Below are 15,294 nucleotides of genomic sequence, written 5' to 3'. Positions count from 1 at the left end.
ACATTCACTAAACACTCCTGTGTCACAAGTGATTGTATAAAAAGGCGCGGTCATTTTCCTCTTCAGTACAAAATGACACCAAAATCCTGCAACACAGAGAGAACCAATTAAAATGTTAAAGTTTTTAGAGACGATATAACTTTTAGGCCTAAAATTTAGACAAAGTTGTTGAGATAGTGAGTTGGTGGGTTTTTGTTAAATGTGAGCCAAAATATCACAATTAAAAGAACCAAAGACTTAAACTACTTCAGTCTGTGTGCATTGAATTTATTTAATACACGAGTTTCACAATTTGAGTTGAATTACTGAAATAAATGAACTTTTCCACGACATTCTAATTTATTGAGATGCACCTGTATACAAAAGTAATACACAGTGTCACATTTGAACAACCTTAATAGGTCTCGGAGACTTGCCCTGTGTACTATCCACTCTATCTGCCCTAATAAGTATTTTTAATAGTATTAAAAATTACTAATATCACATAGAATTTAGGATGGATAGTATGCACATTGGGACGCAGACTTGGTCTTTGCCCCCTTAAAGATTAAGGAGCTGTACAAGCATGCATGACAATTACCTAGATAGAAAATGCCTTTCCAAAAGAATTCCCAAAACACCCACTGAGGGAACTTTGGTGCTACACAAACAACAAAATGCACTTTTCTAACAACTTAATATATAAACACATCATAATATATAAATACTGCCGAAATAATGCATATCCATTGTCAGGGTTCCAATACTCTTTGGTCCAATAAATTTGGACTTTTCCATGATTCTTCCAGTAATGTGGTTACAAGATAAGATATAAAGTCACAGAAGAGGAGCAGCGCCAGATGTCCAATATCAAGTCACAAAGTTAGTCCGGTGCGTGGATCCAAAAATAACAAATTTTCGGTCAAATGCGTGTGCGGATTGTTTTTTCTGCTGGCTACAAGATATGAAATAACTCGCAATAGAAAACTGGATTTCCACCCAGTATCATGTTGTAGTTGTACTATAGTCACAGTGTTGCTAAGTCCACAGTTTTCCCACGGAATTGGGCTACTAAAGCAATAAGCCCCAAGAAGCGAAGCGCCTACAACCAGCCAAACAATGTAGTTCCTCAGAAACGGTTGTGGTTCCAACAAAGTGGTTGCCAAGCAACACACAAATGTAAACAAAAGGTGAATGTTTGTAGAGTAATTTACAACAGCTTCGAACTTGGCTCGACCAATCAGAATCAAGGACCGGAACTATCCGTTTTATAATAACACCGTTTCCGCAGGTTGTTTTCCCATGTCCGCAGGTTTAAGCAACCACAATAACGTGATATTTGGCCCCTAAATTGCGTATTTTACCAAGAGAACCACGCCATAAAACGAGGGACCCCCCTCGAAACTTTTGAGTAGCAATTTGGCAGGTTTTGTGAAAACCTGGCAACCCAGGTTATAGAGTTCAGCACTAGATTACATGGACAGATTTGGACAATTAACCATTTTAAACCAAAGTTCAGGAAATGAACCTAAAAGACCATAGAAGTCAACCGTTTTAACAGGATTCAGATCATAAGCAAAATAGACCTTTCAGTATCATGGTTACTAAATATGTGAAACATGAGGGAATTTGGGTGAGGGGGGGAGGGTGTTACAATAATTTTGATCAAGAGAGGATCTTTTTGCCACAAATTCTAGTTAATGTCACTTCACTGGACTAAAACATGCCGACTTTGTAGAACAAAACTTCCCCTCCCAAAAATTGATAATTTTTGTACTTTTTTGGGATCTTTTTCCCACCTGGTTACACTTGTGGTGATTGGCCAACAAAAAATACCTTTTAAATTCCTTATGACATCATTATCAAATATTGGATTAATTTCTTTTTGGAACTGACTGATCTTAGTCCTTATTGAGTTGAGCTGATCCAAGATTTGGTGATAATATAGCATAGAGATTTATAAGCCATTTTTGACTAAATGACAGTTTCATGACACTCAAAATCACAGATCCAGTTAACTAAGATGTTATATAGAATTCTTATTCATGTACAATTTACCAAGGATACTTTTCGCATTTGCTTGTTTAAAATATTGCATGCTTGCAAGTCGTTAATTATGCATATATACACACAAACAATTCACCTGTAGCAGCTGCCTGGTAAAGCCAGCCTGGAAAGAACCTCTCGGCATCAGTCACTGAGTAGCACAAAAGATGAGTTAGTACACAAGACCTCACAATCAACAACTCACTTTCACAAACAAGTCCAACTCTACACACACACACACACACACACACATCTCATTACATGCTTGTTAGATTTGAGGACATTTTTGTCTATTTTGTACAGCTACAAGAACACTTTAAGAAGTGTAATTTTGATTAAAAACTACAATCTAATTGGTTTTTAAAACAAGAGTTGCATATAAAATTACACTAAGTTTAAAAAAATTGTTATACACTAAGTTAAAAAAAAAAAAAAAAAAAAAGAATGTTTTAGGATGCATTAGCCAGGTTTGGAAAAATTTACTTTTGAATTTGCAAACAACGGAATTTGAATTTGCAATGATTGTGTAGAAATGAGTAAGTGAACATTTGTGCCAAGAGAGAAATTTAGGGTTGATTTTTACCTTTTTTTGAAGCTTGCATTACACTTTACGCCGCCTTTTCCAATTTTGTTGTTTTTTTTAAGCCAGCGAATGCAACATTTGAATCATCTTCATGGTCAAACTTTCTTCCTGGGCTACAAAAGCCTTTGTGCCGAGTGATTTGGTTGAACAAAACATGGTTTCTTTTGCCTTTTTTTGCACGAAAATTACCAGAGCACCAAACATCTAAATTGTTTTGTGCATGTATACTTTACCTTTTAAAAAGGGGAAGCTACAGTATCTGCGCTTTTAGAGGTGACTCTGCAGATCTTACCTCAAGATCCTTTCAATAGAAGACAGATATGTAGAGTCTCCGCGACATCAGAGGGGATTTAGTGACTCTGATGCAACAGGGTTATTGCTTTTAAAACAGGTATAAACACATAAAAAAAAAATCCAGGATTTTCTTAGCATTGTGTATAAATCATTGTTAATGTTGAATAGTTTGACTACTATTTGTTAAAGGGGTCATATTAAATCAAATCCACTTGTTTTTGAACCAAAAACAGGCAGACATTTAGTTCACACGTAATGTGAACTAATTAAAGTGAATACATTTTTACTTAGAAGTTTTGAGTCCTAAACGTAATAGCATGTTTTCATAGTATGAACATTAACGCTCAAAAGCTGAACGAACAGCTGATTTTAAAGATATGACCCCTTTAAATGATTAAACACAAAGAATTGAGATTAGCTTGTTGGGGGAACCAAGGTAACATTTTGGAAATATTTATCTTTAATATTGAGGTCAATTGTTCCTGTACAAGACATAATATGCACAATTTTCACGATCTACTTAATACAAATAATTGCAGACTATTTATCAACGGTTTATACACAATATATTTTGAACAGCATTAAGTGAGTAAAACAAGTTTTCTATCTAAATGTTGTGATGTTATAAACTGCATGCAGAATTTGGACAGTTTTACAGTTTGCAACAGTTGGACAGTTTTATATGGGATGAATATTAGCACTTTAATAAAAAAAGTCAAATACAAAAGTTTTGAAGGCTGTAAAAGAAAACTATGCTTTATTGACAAACCGATAGGGAGACATTTTGGACATATTTAGTTCCCTAGTTAGAAAATGCACACAATTTTGCTAATATTTCGAAAACTGCAAATCTATAAACACCAAAGAACAAGTTTCTAATATTGGAGTATTGTACGTACAAAGATTTGAGAGAGTTGTCCTTTTTGTCAGACTACAACTAAACTACAAACTTTGCAATATTTGTTTTGCTCATTTAACAAAACTAATCAGTAGATGCGAAGTTTGAATGTTTTTACGAGACTTTCAACAAATAGCCTCAAACCACATAGAATTTGTTCTTTGAAAAATAAGTAACATGTTGGTTTGTACAGGAACTAATATTTTTGTGCATTCCTCGAAGTGTTTTTGTTATGCCTTACAAAAGCGCGTTTGGAATAAGTCTAAGTGACATTAACAAGCAGTTTTCTTATTTTTAGCAAGTCATTTTACACATGACCATCAGCTAATTATCTAGCATTCAGGTATCAACTTTTTCAGAGAAGAAACACTTCAGCATTAAAATAAATGAACAAAAACAGCAAAACTAAAAACAAAAAACAAATGCAAAGAGAATAAGCACAGCATATAAATCGCAAATGTAAAATGTCACATCGAACTTATGGTCATCGTCCTACTTAAAGAGTAGATTCAGAATATTAATAAGTCTTAACCAAAACAGAAGACAAAAATAACAACTAGAATTACTTTAGGTGGTTACAAGAGGTTACGAGGGGAGGATGTTGCCAGGCAACCGTAGTGACAGACAGCTCTCAGTATCTGCCGTATGGATGTTCCCGATATGCTTTGCCCTGTCGGGCAGCCTGAGCCTTTCCACCAGCACCGCCCCAAGCTCCGCCCTCCCAGTTATCTTCAGCTAGAAACACAAACACACAACCTTAACAGACAACTAAGACAGCAGGATAGCTTAGTGCATCTTACACTGTGTTCCTGGCATCAGACACAGGTTTATGCTGTAGTTTAAGCATGATAAAGGTTTTACATTAGAGTCAGTAGTATAATCTGGCTGTATTGTCTCAAAGATGTGCCAAAAAAGCTGCACATTTCACTCGATGCATGCAGAAAAGAGAAAATGTCTTACTGTAAGACTCGTAAGTTTCTTGTGCCTCTCCGTGACCGTAATCAAAATACTCGGTGTCTCTGAGGAAAAAAAAAAAAAGAGAGAGAGAGAGAGAGAGAGAGAGGTTTAAAAGCAGTTTTGTACAAAGTTCTAAAAGTAATTCAAGGCAAGACTTTGGATGAGAAGAAAATTACATGGCTTCTGAGAAACTGTGATCAATGTTGCTGCAACTTGGAAACGCATGAAGAGATTCACACAAATGAATCAAAGAAAAAAAAAAAGTCACTACAAATTTAGAGGGAAAAAAAAGCAGCAAACAGCACTCACTGCTGTGGAGCAGGCTGACTGTAGTAGCTCTCATACCCTTCATAGGAAGGCTCTGCGTATGGTTCTTCATATGCCTGAGAAAACAGAACACACAGAGATGTATCACGAGCTGAAAATATTTCTATAGAATATTTGCAAAGTTTTTGGTCTTTTCACTGGAAATAGGAAACGCCTGTTTCTACAAAGTGGTAGCAAAAGTAATACAATAAAAGAGACTCTTCTAATGCTAAATGCAGAGCAAAAAAAACAAAAACAAAAAAAAAAAAGCATACAGAGCTACCAGTGTGGTCTGAGTCACAAACAAATGGTTTTTAACTGACGTTTAACAAAATACTAGCCGATTCCAACAGACTGGTTGGTTACTTAAGTCTAAATGAGTGTTTGTAGTCAAATAAAGGAAATGCAGTCACAAACTAGTATTGCACCAAAATGTGAATTTAATTATAAAACCATGTGCCAAAGAGTCTTGTAGTACATGACCATTCAAAAGTTTGGGGTTGTTACCATTTCCTCTTTTTTTTGGTAATTTAAAATTTTATGTTCACTAAAGCTGAATGTTTTTGATTAAAAATACAGTAAAAACGGGTATATTGTGAAATACTGAAATTCAAAATAACTAATACTTCAAAATGCAAAAAAAAGGCTGAAAGTGATGTGTGTTTTATGAAGATTGTGTTTTTCAAGTTTGTTTGATGAACAGAAAGGTCAAAAGAACAGCATTTATTTGGAATAGAAATATTTGTATCATTCAAAATGTCTGAGTCACTTTTAATCAATTTAAAAAACAAAAACCAACCCCAAACTTCTGAAAGGCAGTATATATAACAGTTAAAGGTAACAGTGGTGTTGTGGATATTGACTTACATATTCACCGTAGGTTTCAGGTTTGGCTGGGTGCTGTTGGTGGGAGAGAGCGGTTGCTGGTGTCATCCTCTGAGCTGAGGCTGGTGGTCTTGAGCGAGCAGCTGTGCCTCCTCTGGCTGGTGTTTGGGATGGAGGGCCACCTCTTCCAGCAGGGGCTCCCCTCGCTGCAGCTCCACGCCCTGGACCTCCTCTTGGTGCTCCTCCACGTGGTGCTCCACGAGGCAGCATACCACGACCCCTTTGAGTACAACAACATATATGGATTACTACACATGTACTCCAAATACTTACAATTGTTCATTACATGAGACAAAATAATGAAGAGATGCACGTTGTGTAACAGAGGCTATATATTTGATATAGTTCTCTCACCTAGGTCCCATTGGAGGTGGTGGGCCACCACGGCCTCGGCCAGGAGGGAGACCTCTGCCAGGGCCATGAATATCCTGAGAGCCGTTCAGAAACCCTGGATCCATGAATGCATCCGGGTGCATCTCCTCAAACCCTTCCACCTGACACACAAGAAAAAGGAAAAAAACAGGCTGATCAGTTAACCATTATTAAATAGTTTAATTTAATTTCAAATGGATTTAAACAGCAGATTTATTACAGCTCCAGTGAAAGTCCATTAAAAGATATAAATTAAATATGTAAATATAAATGTGCGTGTGCTTGCAACAATGTTAAATTGAGTTAACACTATTTTAAAGTTAATTTCAATTTAGACAAAAAAAAAAAAAAAAGTTTTCACAGACAGATGACATTTCTAGTTATTAACATTGTATTTTTTCATATTTTCATTTTAAAAACATATGTAATGGACATTCATAACACTATACTTTGGCATTAAATTACAGAAAACTAGCAAACACCTGTGTTTCTAATAATAAAGCTGATGGGAGTGATGGCAAATTTGACAACTTTCTCTTTTCTGATCAATGTAAATTCACTTTAGCCATAGAAATGCTATCATGGATTGTTTTTCCACTTTTGTAAGTGGAGCAAATGGGATCGCTAAAAAAAATATTGTAGTTTCTGTTCACCAGTTGATCCAACAATGACAACTTCCACTTCTGAGAATTTTACTAAACATTTGTTTTATTTTTTGTTAAAAACAGGGAAAATGAGCATGCACAATTAAACGTTATATTAAAATGAAGATAATAAGTTAAAATGAAACTAGTGATAAAAATATGAAAAATAGTAATGGGGTAAAGCACCAATTTGCTTGCATTCACACTTACAGGCATTAGGAACTTCTTGACCTCATCCATGGCATGAGCCATACGCAGGTAACAATCAGGAATTGGAGCAAAAACCTCGATGTGCACATGCAGCTCCATGGCCAAGTGTGCATACTTCGGATCTCCACCCTTCCTCAGCTCCTCTTCCTGCAGGTTTCAGGATTTAATCTTTATTAACCAGGTCATTCAACAGTAAACACATTAGTGATGCAGCCTGGTTCATTACCTTGTTCTTATCTCTCATGGATCCTTTGCCCAGCACTGAGATCTTCGCGCCGGTGTCCTCCTGCAGACGTTTGATGGTGCTGCCCTGCGGCCCCAGAATCTTTCCCACAAAATTGAACTGAGGGGAAATATTGAGAAATTATTTGTTAACCAACAACAGGTCCTTGCAATGTACAGACAAAACCCAGACAGAGTGTAATGACTTACCCGAGGGTATTGCTTCACAGGAATGAGCACTCTCTCTTTCACCCTCACGTTCTTGGCGGTTAACAGATCCAGATACGTCTCAGACTCTTTTTTAGGCTCACCTTTCTGGACCCTTTCAATCTCTGCAAAAGAAAACACAAGATCAGCTCAGAGCAAACTTTGTCATAAGCACTGACTTAATGTCTAGGTGCAAATAAAAAAAAAAATACATACATATATATATATATAGAATGTAATTGATATAACACAGCATGACAACCAGTAATTTGCAAATGCAGTGTTGTCATGTGGAACCAGTTACTGTCTTGGTGGACCGAACCACAGATGACTGGGCAGATTTGCATTTCCATTACATGCATCAACCCATTGAATGGATTTAGGTAAGCAAGCATAAAATTGTTCTAAAATGTTGACTGTGCATTGTGGGTGAAACCATAACACATTTTCTATGCAATGCATCACAGCCAGACTTGACTTTAACAAGGAATCAAACACGATAGACTAATGCAACAATGCAAGCGTGCAGGGCTTTTACACTCACACAAGAAAGTTACACAAACAAAATTTATCAAATAATAAAAACGATACTAAGAGATAAAAACGTGTCTTATTAATAACATCTACAATAACAACGTAACTATTTTCTCTACTTCAAGAAACAGGCAAAACAGAAAAAGGCAGTGAGGAAATCCAGGCATTCAATGAAATTGGAGGGAAAAAACAATTTGCACTTTCCGGTATCGGTGGAATGCCCTAACTATTAATTACACAACACATTTCGCGTAAAAATGTTGTTTTTGCGTTAAAAAAAAATGTCGGTACAGAATTGGTTAAATAACCCACGTTCTTCTTGCATTGTCTGCAATCCTGGGATTCTTTTCCCTCCCACAGAGCTTGAAGCAATGCATCATGGGATTGTATTTCTCCACAAAGGAAGTGCAAACGCTGCTGGCCATAGTGAGCCACATACACGCAACTTTCGGGGGGAAAAAAATCCTCAAACATGCTTTTCCCTATAATGTGTAATGGGTCTAAATGCACCAGGAGATGCCACGCTCATGCTATTCTATATTAAAATCGCATGTACATTTCACATATTTGTGAAAAAAAGTGGTTACAATTTGACCTAATTTTATCCTATTCGTAACAAGGCAATTATGGCAATTATAGGGTGTGAGCCAAACCTCCCGGCGCTGCGCGTGTAGTTTTTTTTTTAGTCTATGGTACAAAATTATTTTCCACATCGCCAAAATTAACAAACATAATGCAAAACAGCACAAAACTCAAATTACAGCAGAGCATAAAACAAAACACGAACAAGGAAACCGCAACAAGGCCCAAACGCCCAAATCCACTGCATGCGGCCTGCAACGCGCGTTTCACCGACGCACGTGCTGAATATGAACTAACGTGAACCAGCGGTCAAAGGTCCTGACTTCGCCATTTAATAAGAATTACAGAAGCTACAGTCAGGAGTTCTGCGTGAATGGTTTAATAATGAATGAAGAAGCACTGACCTGCAGAGAGGAGCTTCATGGCGTGCGTGAATGAGGAGTCCAGGCTGTCTTTTTCCGCCAGTAACTCCGGCAGATATTTACCGTCTCCGGCGCTGTTCTTACGCTTAGCGTTGCTGTTATTAGCATCCATGTCGCTCACGGCTTACGGGACTTCTGCAGAGAACTCAAACAGCACGTGCAGGAAAGTGGAGCTGGAAATGCGTGCCCAAGCTTTTGTACTTGTCCTAACAAAGGAAACGGCGGCTAATGGAGCAGGTGGAAATGACGTCACATGGCGAAACCCGCTTCCGTTTCAGTGTTAAAAGAGCTGGGGGGAGGGGCGTCGACTGTGATTGGCCTGTCCTGACCAGCGCTGAGAAAAGTAACAGATGTCAGGCGACTATGCTGAAGTTTAGGCACATCGTGAGGGGAAAAATCACCGAACATTATGAGCAAAATTTAAATATGCATTATAAGAGGTGTAAAAACAACAAAATTATCAAACAAATATATACTGACTTACTGATCAAGCACGTTATAAAGGTTACATTTGTAAAAAACAAAACAAAAGCGCTGTAATTAAAGAAAGTTACACAAACAAAATTTATCAAATAATAAAAACGATACTAAGAGATAAAAACGTGTCTTATTAATAACATCTACAATAACAACGTAACTATTTTCTCTACTTCAAGAAACAGGCAAAACAGAAAAAGGCAGTGAGGAAATCCAGGCATTCAATGAAATTGGAGGGAAAAAACAATTTGCACTTTCCGGTATCGGTGGAATGCCCTAACTATTAATTACACAACACATTTCGCGTAAAAATGTTGTTTTTGCGTTAAAAAAAAATGTCGGTACAGAATTGGTTAAATAACCCACATTCTTCTTGCATTGTCTGCAATCCTGGGATTCTTTTCCCTCCCACAGAGCTTGAAGCAATGCATCATGGGATTGTATTTCTCCACAAAGGAAGTGCAAACGCTGCTGGCCATAGTGAGCCACATACACGCAACTTTCGGGGGGAAAAAAATCCTCAAACATGCTTTTCCCTATAATGTGTAATGGGTCTAAATGCACCAGGAGATGCCACGCTCATGCTATTCTATATTAAAATCGCATGTACATTTCACATATTTGTGTGTGCGCAAATTCAGCACCTCAGGCCGAATTATACAACAATGATTTAAAAAAAAAAGTGGTTACAATTTGACCTAATTTTATCCTATTCGTAACAAGGCAATTATGGCAATTATAGGGTGTGAGCCAAACCTCCCGGCGCTGCGCGTGTAGTTTTTTTTTTAGTCTATGGTACAAAATTATTTTCCACATCGCCAAAATTAACAAACATAATGCAAAACAGCACAAAACTCAAATTACAGCAGAGCATAAAACAAAACACGAACAAGGAAACCGCAACAAGGCCCAAACGCCCAAATCCACTGCATGCGGCCTGCAACGCGCGTTTCACCGACGCACGTGCTGAATATGAACTAACGTGAACCAGCGGTCAAAGGTCCTGACTTCGCCATTTAATAAGAATTACAGAAGCTACAGTCAGGAGTTCTGCGTGAATGGTTTAATAATGAATGAAGAAGCACTGACCTGCAGAGAGGAGCTTCATGGCGTGCGTGAATGAGGAGTCCAGGCTGTCTTTTTCCGCCAGTAACTCCGGCAGATATTTACCGTCTCCGGCGCTGTTCTTACGCTTAGCGTTGCTGTTATTAGCATCCATGTCGCTCACGGCTTACGGGACTTCTGCAGAGAACTCAAACAGCACGTGCAGGAAAGTGGAGCTGGAAATGCGTGCCCAAGCTTTTGTACTTGTCCTAACAAAGGAAACGGCGGCTAATGGAGCAGGTGGAAATGACGTCACATGGCGAAACCCGCTTCCGTTTCAGTGTTAAAAGAGCTGGGGGGAGGGGCGTCGACTGTGATTGGCCTGTCCTGACCAGCGCTGAGAAAAGTAACAGATGTCAGGCGACTATGCTGAAGTTTAGGCACATCGTGAGGGGAAAAATCACCGAACATTATGAGCAAAATTTAAATATGCATTATAAGAGGTGTAAAAACAACAAAATTATCAAACAAATATATACTGACTTACTGATCAAGCACGTTATAAAGGTTACATTTGTAAAAAACAAAACAAAAGCGCTGTAATTACTGTATACAGCATATTCACATTTTGTGACCCAGGACAACAAACCCAGTCATAAGGATCTTTTTTTTTGTAATTGAGGTTTATACATCTGAAATCTGAATAAATAAGCTTTCCATTGATGCATGGTTTGTTAGTACAGGACAATATTTGGCTGAGATACAACTAGGCTATTTGAAAATCTGGAATCTGAGGGTACAAAAAAATCAAAATATTGAGAAAATCGCCTTTAAAGTTGTCCAGATGAAATTCTTATCAATGCATATTACTAATCAAACATTAAGTTTTGATATATTTGCGGTAGGAAATGTACAAAATATCTTCATGGAACATGATCTTTACTTAATAACCTAATGAGTTTTGGCATAAAAGAAAAAATTTGACCCATACAATGTATTTTTGGCTATTGCTACAAATATACCTGTGCGATTTATGACTGGTTTTGTGGTCCAGGGTCACAAATATTAAATACAACTAGAAAATGTGAAAGAATTATATTTAGTTTTGTACTGTGTTTTTGTAAATTCAATTTTGTTAAAATACTGTTTTCATCTGTTTGCTATTTTTAGTGGTTAATATTTACTATCTTTCATAGTGTGATTTTGGGGGAAATGGTAATCAAACAGTTAGGTTCAGTTTGACCTACAACTATATTACTAGCCATAAAAATAGTAGCCCATATGGAACCACAACAATTAAAAACAGAAACATACAAAAGACATGAAAATTCTAAATTGACTTGCAATACAGATTAAATAATCTAGATTGGCATTACAAAGGCAACGATGAGTAGATGCAGAATAGAGGCTGATGTTGATGGGGCGGATTGTTTTTCACATGTAAATGTGCAAACTGAAGACAAAAGAATATTGATTAGGGCATATCGATGTGTTTCACACAGGGTAAAAGTGTGAAAGTGAGCAGGGCGTGGACAAAGAAGCATAAATGGGGCAGTTTTCAAAACGTCTGGCACAGGACAATAGATGAATGGGTGCTTGGGAACGCGAGTAGATCACCAGGAGTCTTTGTGTAGGTCTCCTGAATGCAATAGTCTAAGGAAATGCTTCATAAAAGCAGGGTTTTGCAGTTATCATCATCAGATTTGTACCAGAACATGGTCAGACGTGCACATTTAAGGCCTTTGTATTTCTGGACAAAGACAAAAAGCAAATAACAAGACTTGATTACTGACTTTTTGTTGTTTCCAATTTTTCTACTTCAATGTCAGCTATTGTAGAATAGAAAAATGAGTGTGCATCATACATTTCAAGTGAAAACTGTCACATATTTCTGTAGAAATAGTATTTTTTAAAGGTTTAATTTGTAAAAAGTTATAATTACTGTATACAGTATATTCAGTTTGTGAAAATGAAAATATTACAATTTTATATATATATATATATATAGTTTGTTATACTGTTTTTGATTTGTGGTTACTCTTTACTATTTTTCATTGTAATAAAACAAATTATACTCAGTTTGACCTGTAAACATCATAAGTACTAATTACAATATTAGTATATGGAACTGGCCCCTGACTGAGTCTGGTTTCTCCCAAGGTTTTTTCTCCATTCTGTCACCGATGGAGTGTTGGTTCCTTGCCGCTGTTGCCTTTGGCTTTGGGGACGTTTGACTGATTGCACAGAAACTATTGGAAGAGAACTGAACTGGATGATGACATCACTGAATTATCAATGAATTGACTTTAGCTGGAAAAATGACTCTTTGTCACTGTCCTCTTGCGTTATTGACAAACTATTTTCCTGTTGACACTGTAAAGCTGCTTTGACACAATCAGTATTGTATAAAGCATATTTTTGTATTGTATTTTTTTCCCTCAATTTTTTAATTTTTGGATAATAAAACTATAACATATCCCCAGTTTCCATATCAAAAATCTGGGCTGCGTTTCTCAGAAACATTGTAAGCCTAAGTAGATCATAGATCCATTGCCACCAGTGGTCTCTAGGATCAACTTATCTCATGATGCTTTAGAGAAACTCAACCCTGTTCATTTTGACCTAATCTGGATGTTGACTTTTACCCTGTAACGCCCACAGTATCATATTAGACATGGAAATTTCTGTTGTACACAATCTACTAAATGCCTTCTGTCCTCCAAATAATGGGATTTTGTCTCATACTTTGCTATTTTACTGTTAATGATGACAGCTTTTAATCAAACGGCTGTAATTACCGATTTTATACATAGAAATCACAAAAATAAACCAATTTAACAGAATTATCAGTATTTGTATTGGAAGTATTGGTCTTGATAATACTTAGAACTGTATAAAAATAAGTGCTGTCACCCAATCTTTCTACAGACTGTAAGTAAGTTTTTCATATTTAAAGAATTTGCCACTGACGATGTTTTGAGCAGTGTAGAGTAACGTAGCGTTTGTAGTTTGTCATTTCTCCGATCACAAATGTAGACATGGTTTTATGTTTACGTGGGGCGATGCAATGCAACGCGTAAAAGAACCGTAATTATAATCCGTAATTATGTCCCCACTGGATACAACAAATGCCTCGTTTATAATGGGTTTTCATGTTTTTGTCTCGTCGCTCCGGCCGGGACAAGGCATCACAATATGGCAAGGGGCGTAACATTTCCGTCATATGCTTGAGGTATCCAAGGATGAGAAACCAAGGAAATTACACAAACAGAACTTCATCCATCTTTTCTCAAAAGATTAGCTAATTTCTCAAAAGATTAGTGAAGACAACTTCATAGCTCAACTGAACATTTCATTTCCAAATAATGACGCAAGTGCTTTAAAATACGCAAACGCTTAACATTCTGCTTTTAAATCCTACAGAAGCTTGTTTTCATTATGAGCATGCTATCCACAATTATTTGGAATTTGTTTAGTCTGTCGCACTGCAAACTGGATCACACCAGAGACAGTTGCACCACAAAACACTAGGGAATCATGGCACTTGAATTTATTTGAATCAAAACCATACATGACTAAATCACAGAGACCACATCTCAAGTGCATAATTATTACACCACATTGAATGAGTTCATTTATTTATTTTTTGTTCTCAGGAAAGGCTGTGAAAACCTTTCACACTACAACTCCAAGTCAAACATATTCAAGAAATCTGTACATAACGTAGGAATCCGCAAGAAGCCCTGAAGAATTTCAAGTATCTGTGAACGATACGTGGATTTAATTGTAGCGTTGATAATCGAACAATTAGTGTTTACATCCGTCAAGGACACGGGCACGTAACTTTGATTTTGTTCATATAGCTATAAAGCGAAGACCCTCATCAACTTAAGTGTTCAGTCAACGGACAAATAATTGAGTGACATTTGGCTTCAAGTACCCTTCTTATAAATAGTGATGCATGACAACTCTGAGAACATACGTAATATAGGACAAATCACACCCAACTCTAAATCAATTTCGAAATTGACTGGACCGAATGAATGAGAGCTGAAAAGGCGAAGGGAGTCATTTCTGCACCACTAAACAGAATTGCAAAGATTTGTACATTTTCTGAAGGAGGTGAGTTGTATTTGGCTGTTCAAAATATTATAGTGTTGCTAAAGGGTTCAAAGTGTCTTTGCCATATTGTTAAGCGTTCTATATGGAAGTCCGTTTCCGCCACTGAATAAAAAAATATATATAATTGCGAATTTTTCTCACAATTCTGACTTTTTTCCTCAGAATTGCAACAATTGTAAGAAAACCGCTTTTTTCCCCCCCCCAAAGCGAAACTTACATTTGCAAGATTATATCTTACAATTCTGAGAAAAGAAGTCAGAATTGCGAGATATAAACTTGCAACTGCGAGAAAAATGTCAGAATTGCGAGTTTATCTCACAATTCTGAATTTATGCCCCGGTTTCACAGACAGGGCTTAGACTAAGCCAGGATTAGGCCATAGTTCAATTAGGACATTTAAGTAATTTTTATGGACGTACTTAGAAAAAAACATTACTGGTGTGCATCTTGAGATAAAACAAAGGCACTGATATATTTTAAGATCAGTCAGTGCAAGTTTCTTTCAGTTGA

At 36.9% G+C, this 15,294-nt stretch overlaps 1 protein-coding gene across 3 annotated transcripts; it reads right to left on the bottom strand.

Moving 5' to 3' along the window:
• Positions 1-10,986, bottom strand: LOC107724614 (KH domain-containing, RNA-binding, signal transduction-associated protein 1-like). 3 transcript variants are annotated; one of them, XR_001638039.1, is made up of 11 exons: positions 10,708-10,986; positions 7,607-7,728; positions 7,401-7,517; positions 7,175-7,321; positions 6,303-6,442; positions 5,931-6,168; positions 5,067-5,140; positions 4,761-4,819; positions 4,367-4,535; positions 2,123-2,176; positions 1-86 (listed from the first exon to the last, which is right to left on the bottom strand). XR_001638039.1 is itself a non-coding variant. In XM_016533608.1 (9 exons), exons 1-9 carry the CDS (start codon positions 9,251-9,253, stop codon positions 4,432-4,434), a joined length of 1,131 nt encoding a protein of 376 aa, XP_016389094.1. In that variant the 5' UTR covers positions 9,254-9,402; the 3' UTR covers positions 3,631-4,431. The 3 variants fall into 3 exon arrangements, 1 of the variants encoding a protein (XP_016389094.1); XR_001638038.1 differs by lacking the exon at positions 10,708-10,986 and adding an exon at positions 9,124-9,402; XM_016533608.1 differs by lacking the exons at positions 1-86; positions 2,123-2,176; positions 10,708-10,986 and adding an exon at positions 9,124-9,402 and having other exon boundaries at positions 3,631-4,535.
• Between the last annotated feature and the right edge of the window lie 4,308 nt (positions 10,987-15,294).

The sequence above is a fragment of the Sinocyclocheilus rhinocerous genome, unplaced genomic scaffold (genome assembly GCF_001515625.1).
Source record: "Sinocyclocheilus rhinocerous isolate Xijiao unplaced genomic scaffold, SAMN03320098_v1.1 scaffold304, whole genome shotgun sequence".
In the NCBI taxonomy this organism is placed as follows: Eukaryota; Metazoa; Chordata; class Actinopteri; order Cypriniformes; family Cyprinidae; genus Sinocyclocheilus; species Sinocyclocheilus rhinocerous.
The sequence above is the reverse complement of the archived record's forward strand: the minus strand, read 5'-3'. Positions and strand labels throughout refer to the sequence as shown.

What these genes read in the sequence shown, in the direction of transcription:
- LOC107724614 (XM_016533608.1), bottom strand. Translation starts at nt 9,253, where the DNA reads ATGGATGCTAATAACAGCAACGCTAAGCGTAAGAACAGCGCCGGAGAC. An exon ending in CTGTGAAGCAATACCCTCGG is followed by an intron (nt 7,518 to 7,606) that starts GTAAGTCATTAC and finishes ATTTCCCCTCAG; the next exon opens with TTCAATTTTGTGGGAAAGAT. An exon ending in AGAAACTTACGAGTCTTACA is followed by an intron (nt 4,536 to 4,760) that starts GTAAGACATTTT and finishes TTGTGTTTCTAG; the next exon opens with CTGAAGATAACTGGGAGGGC.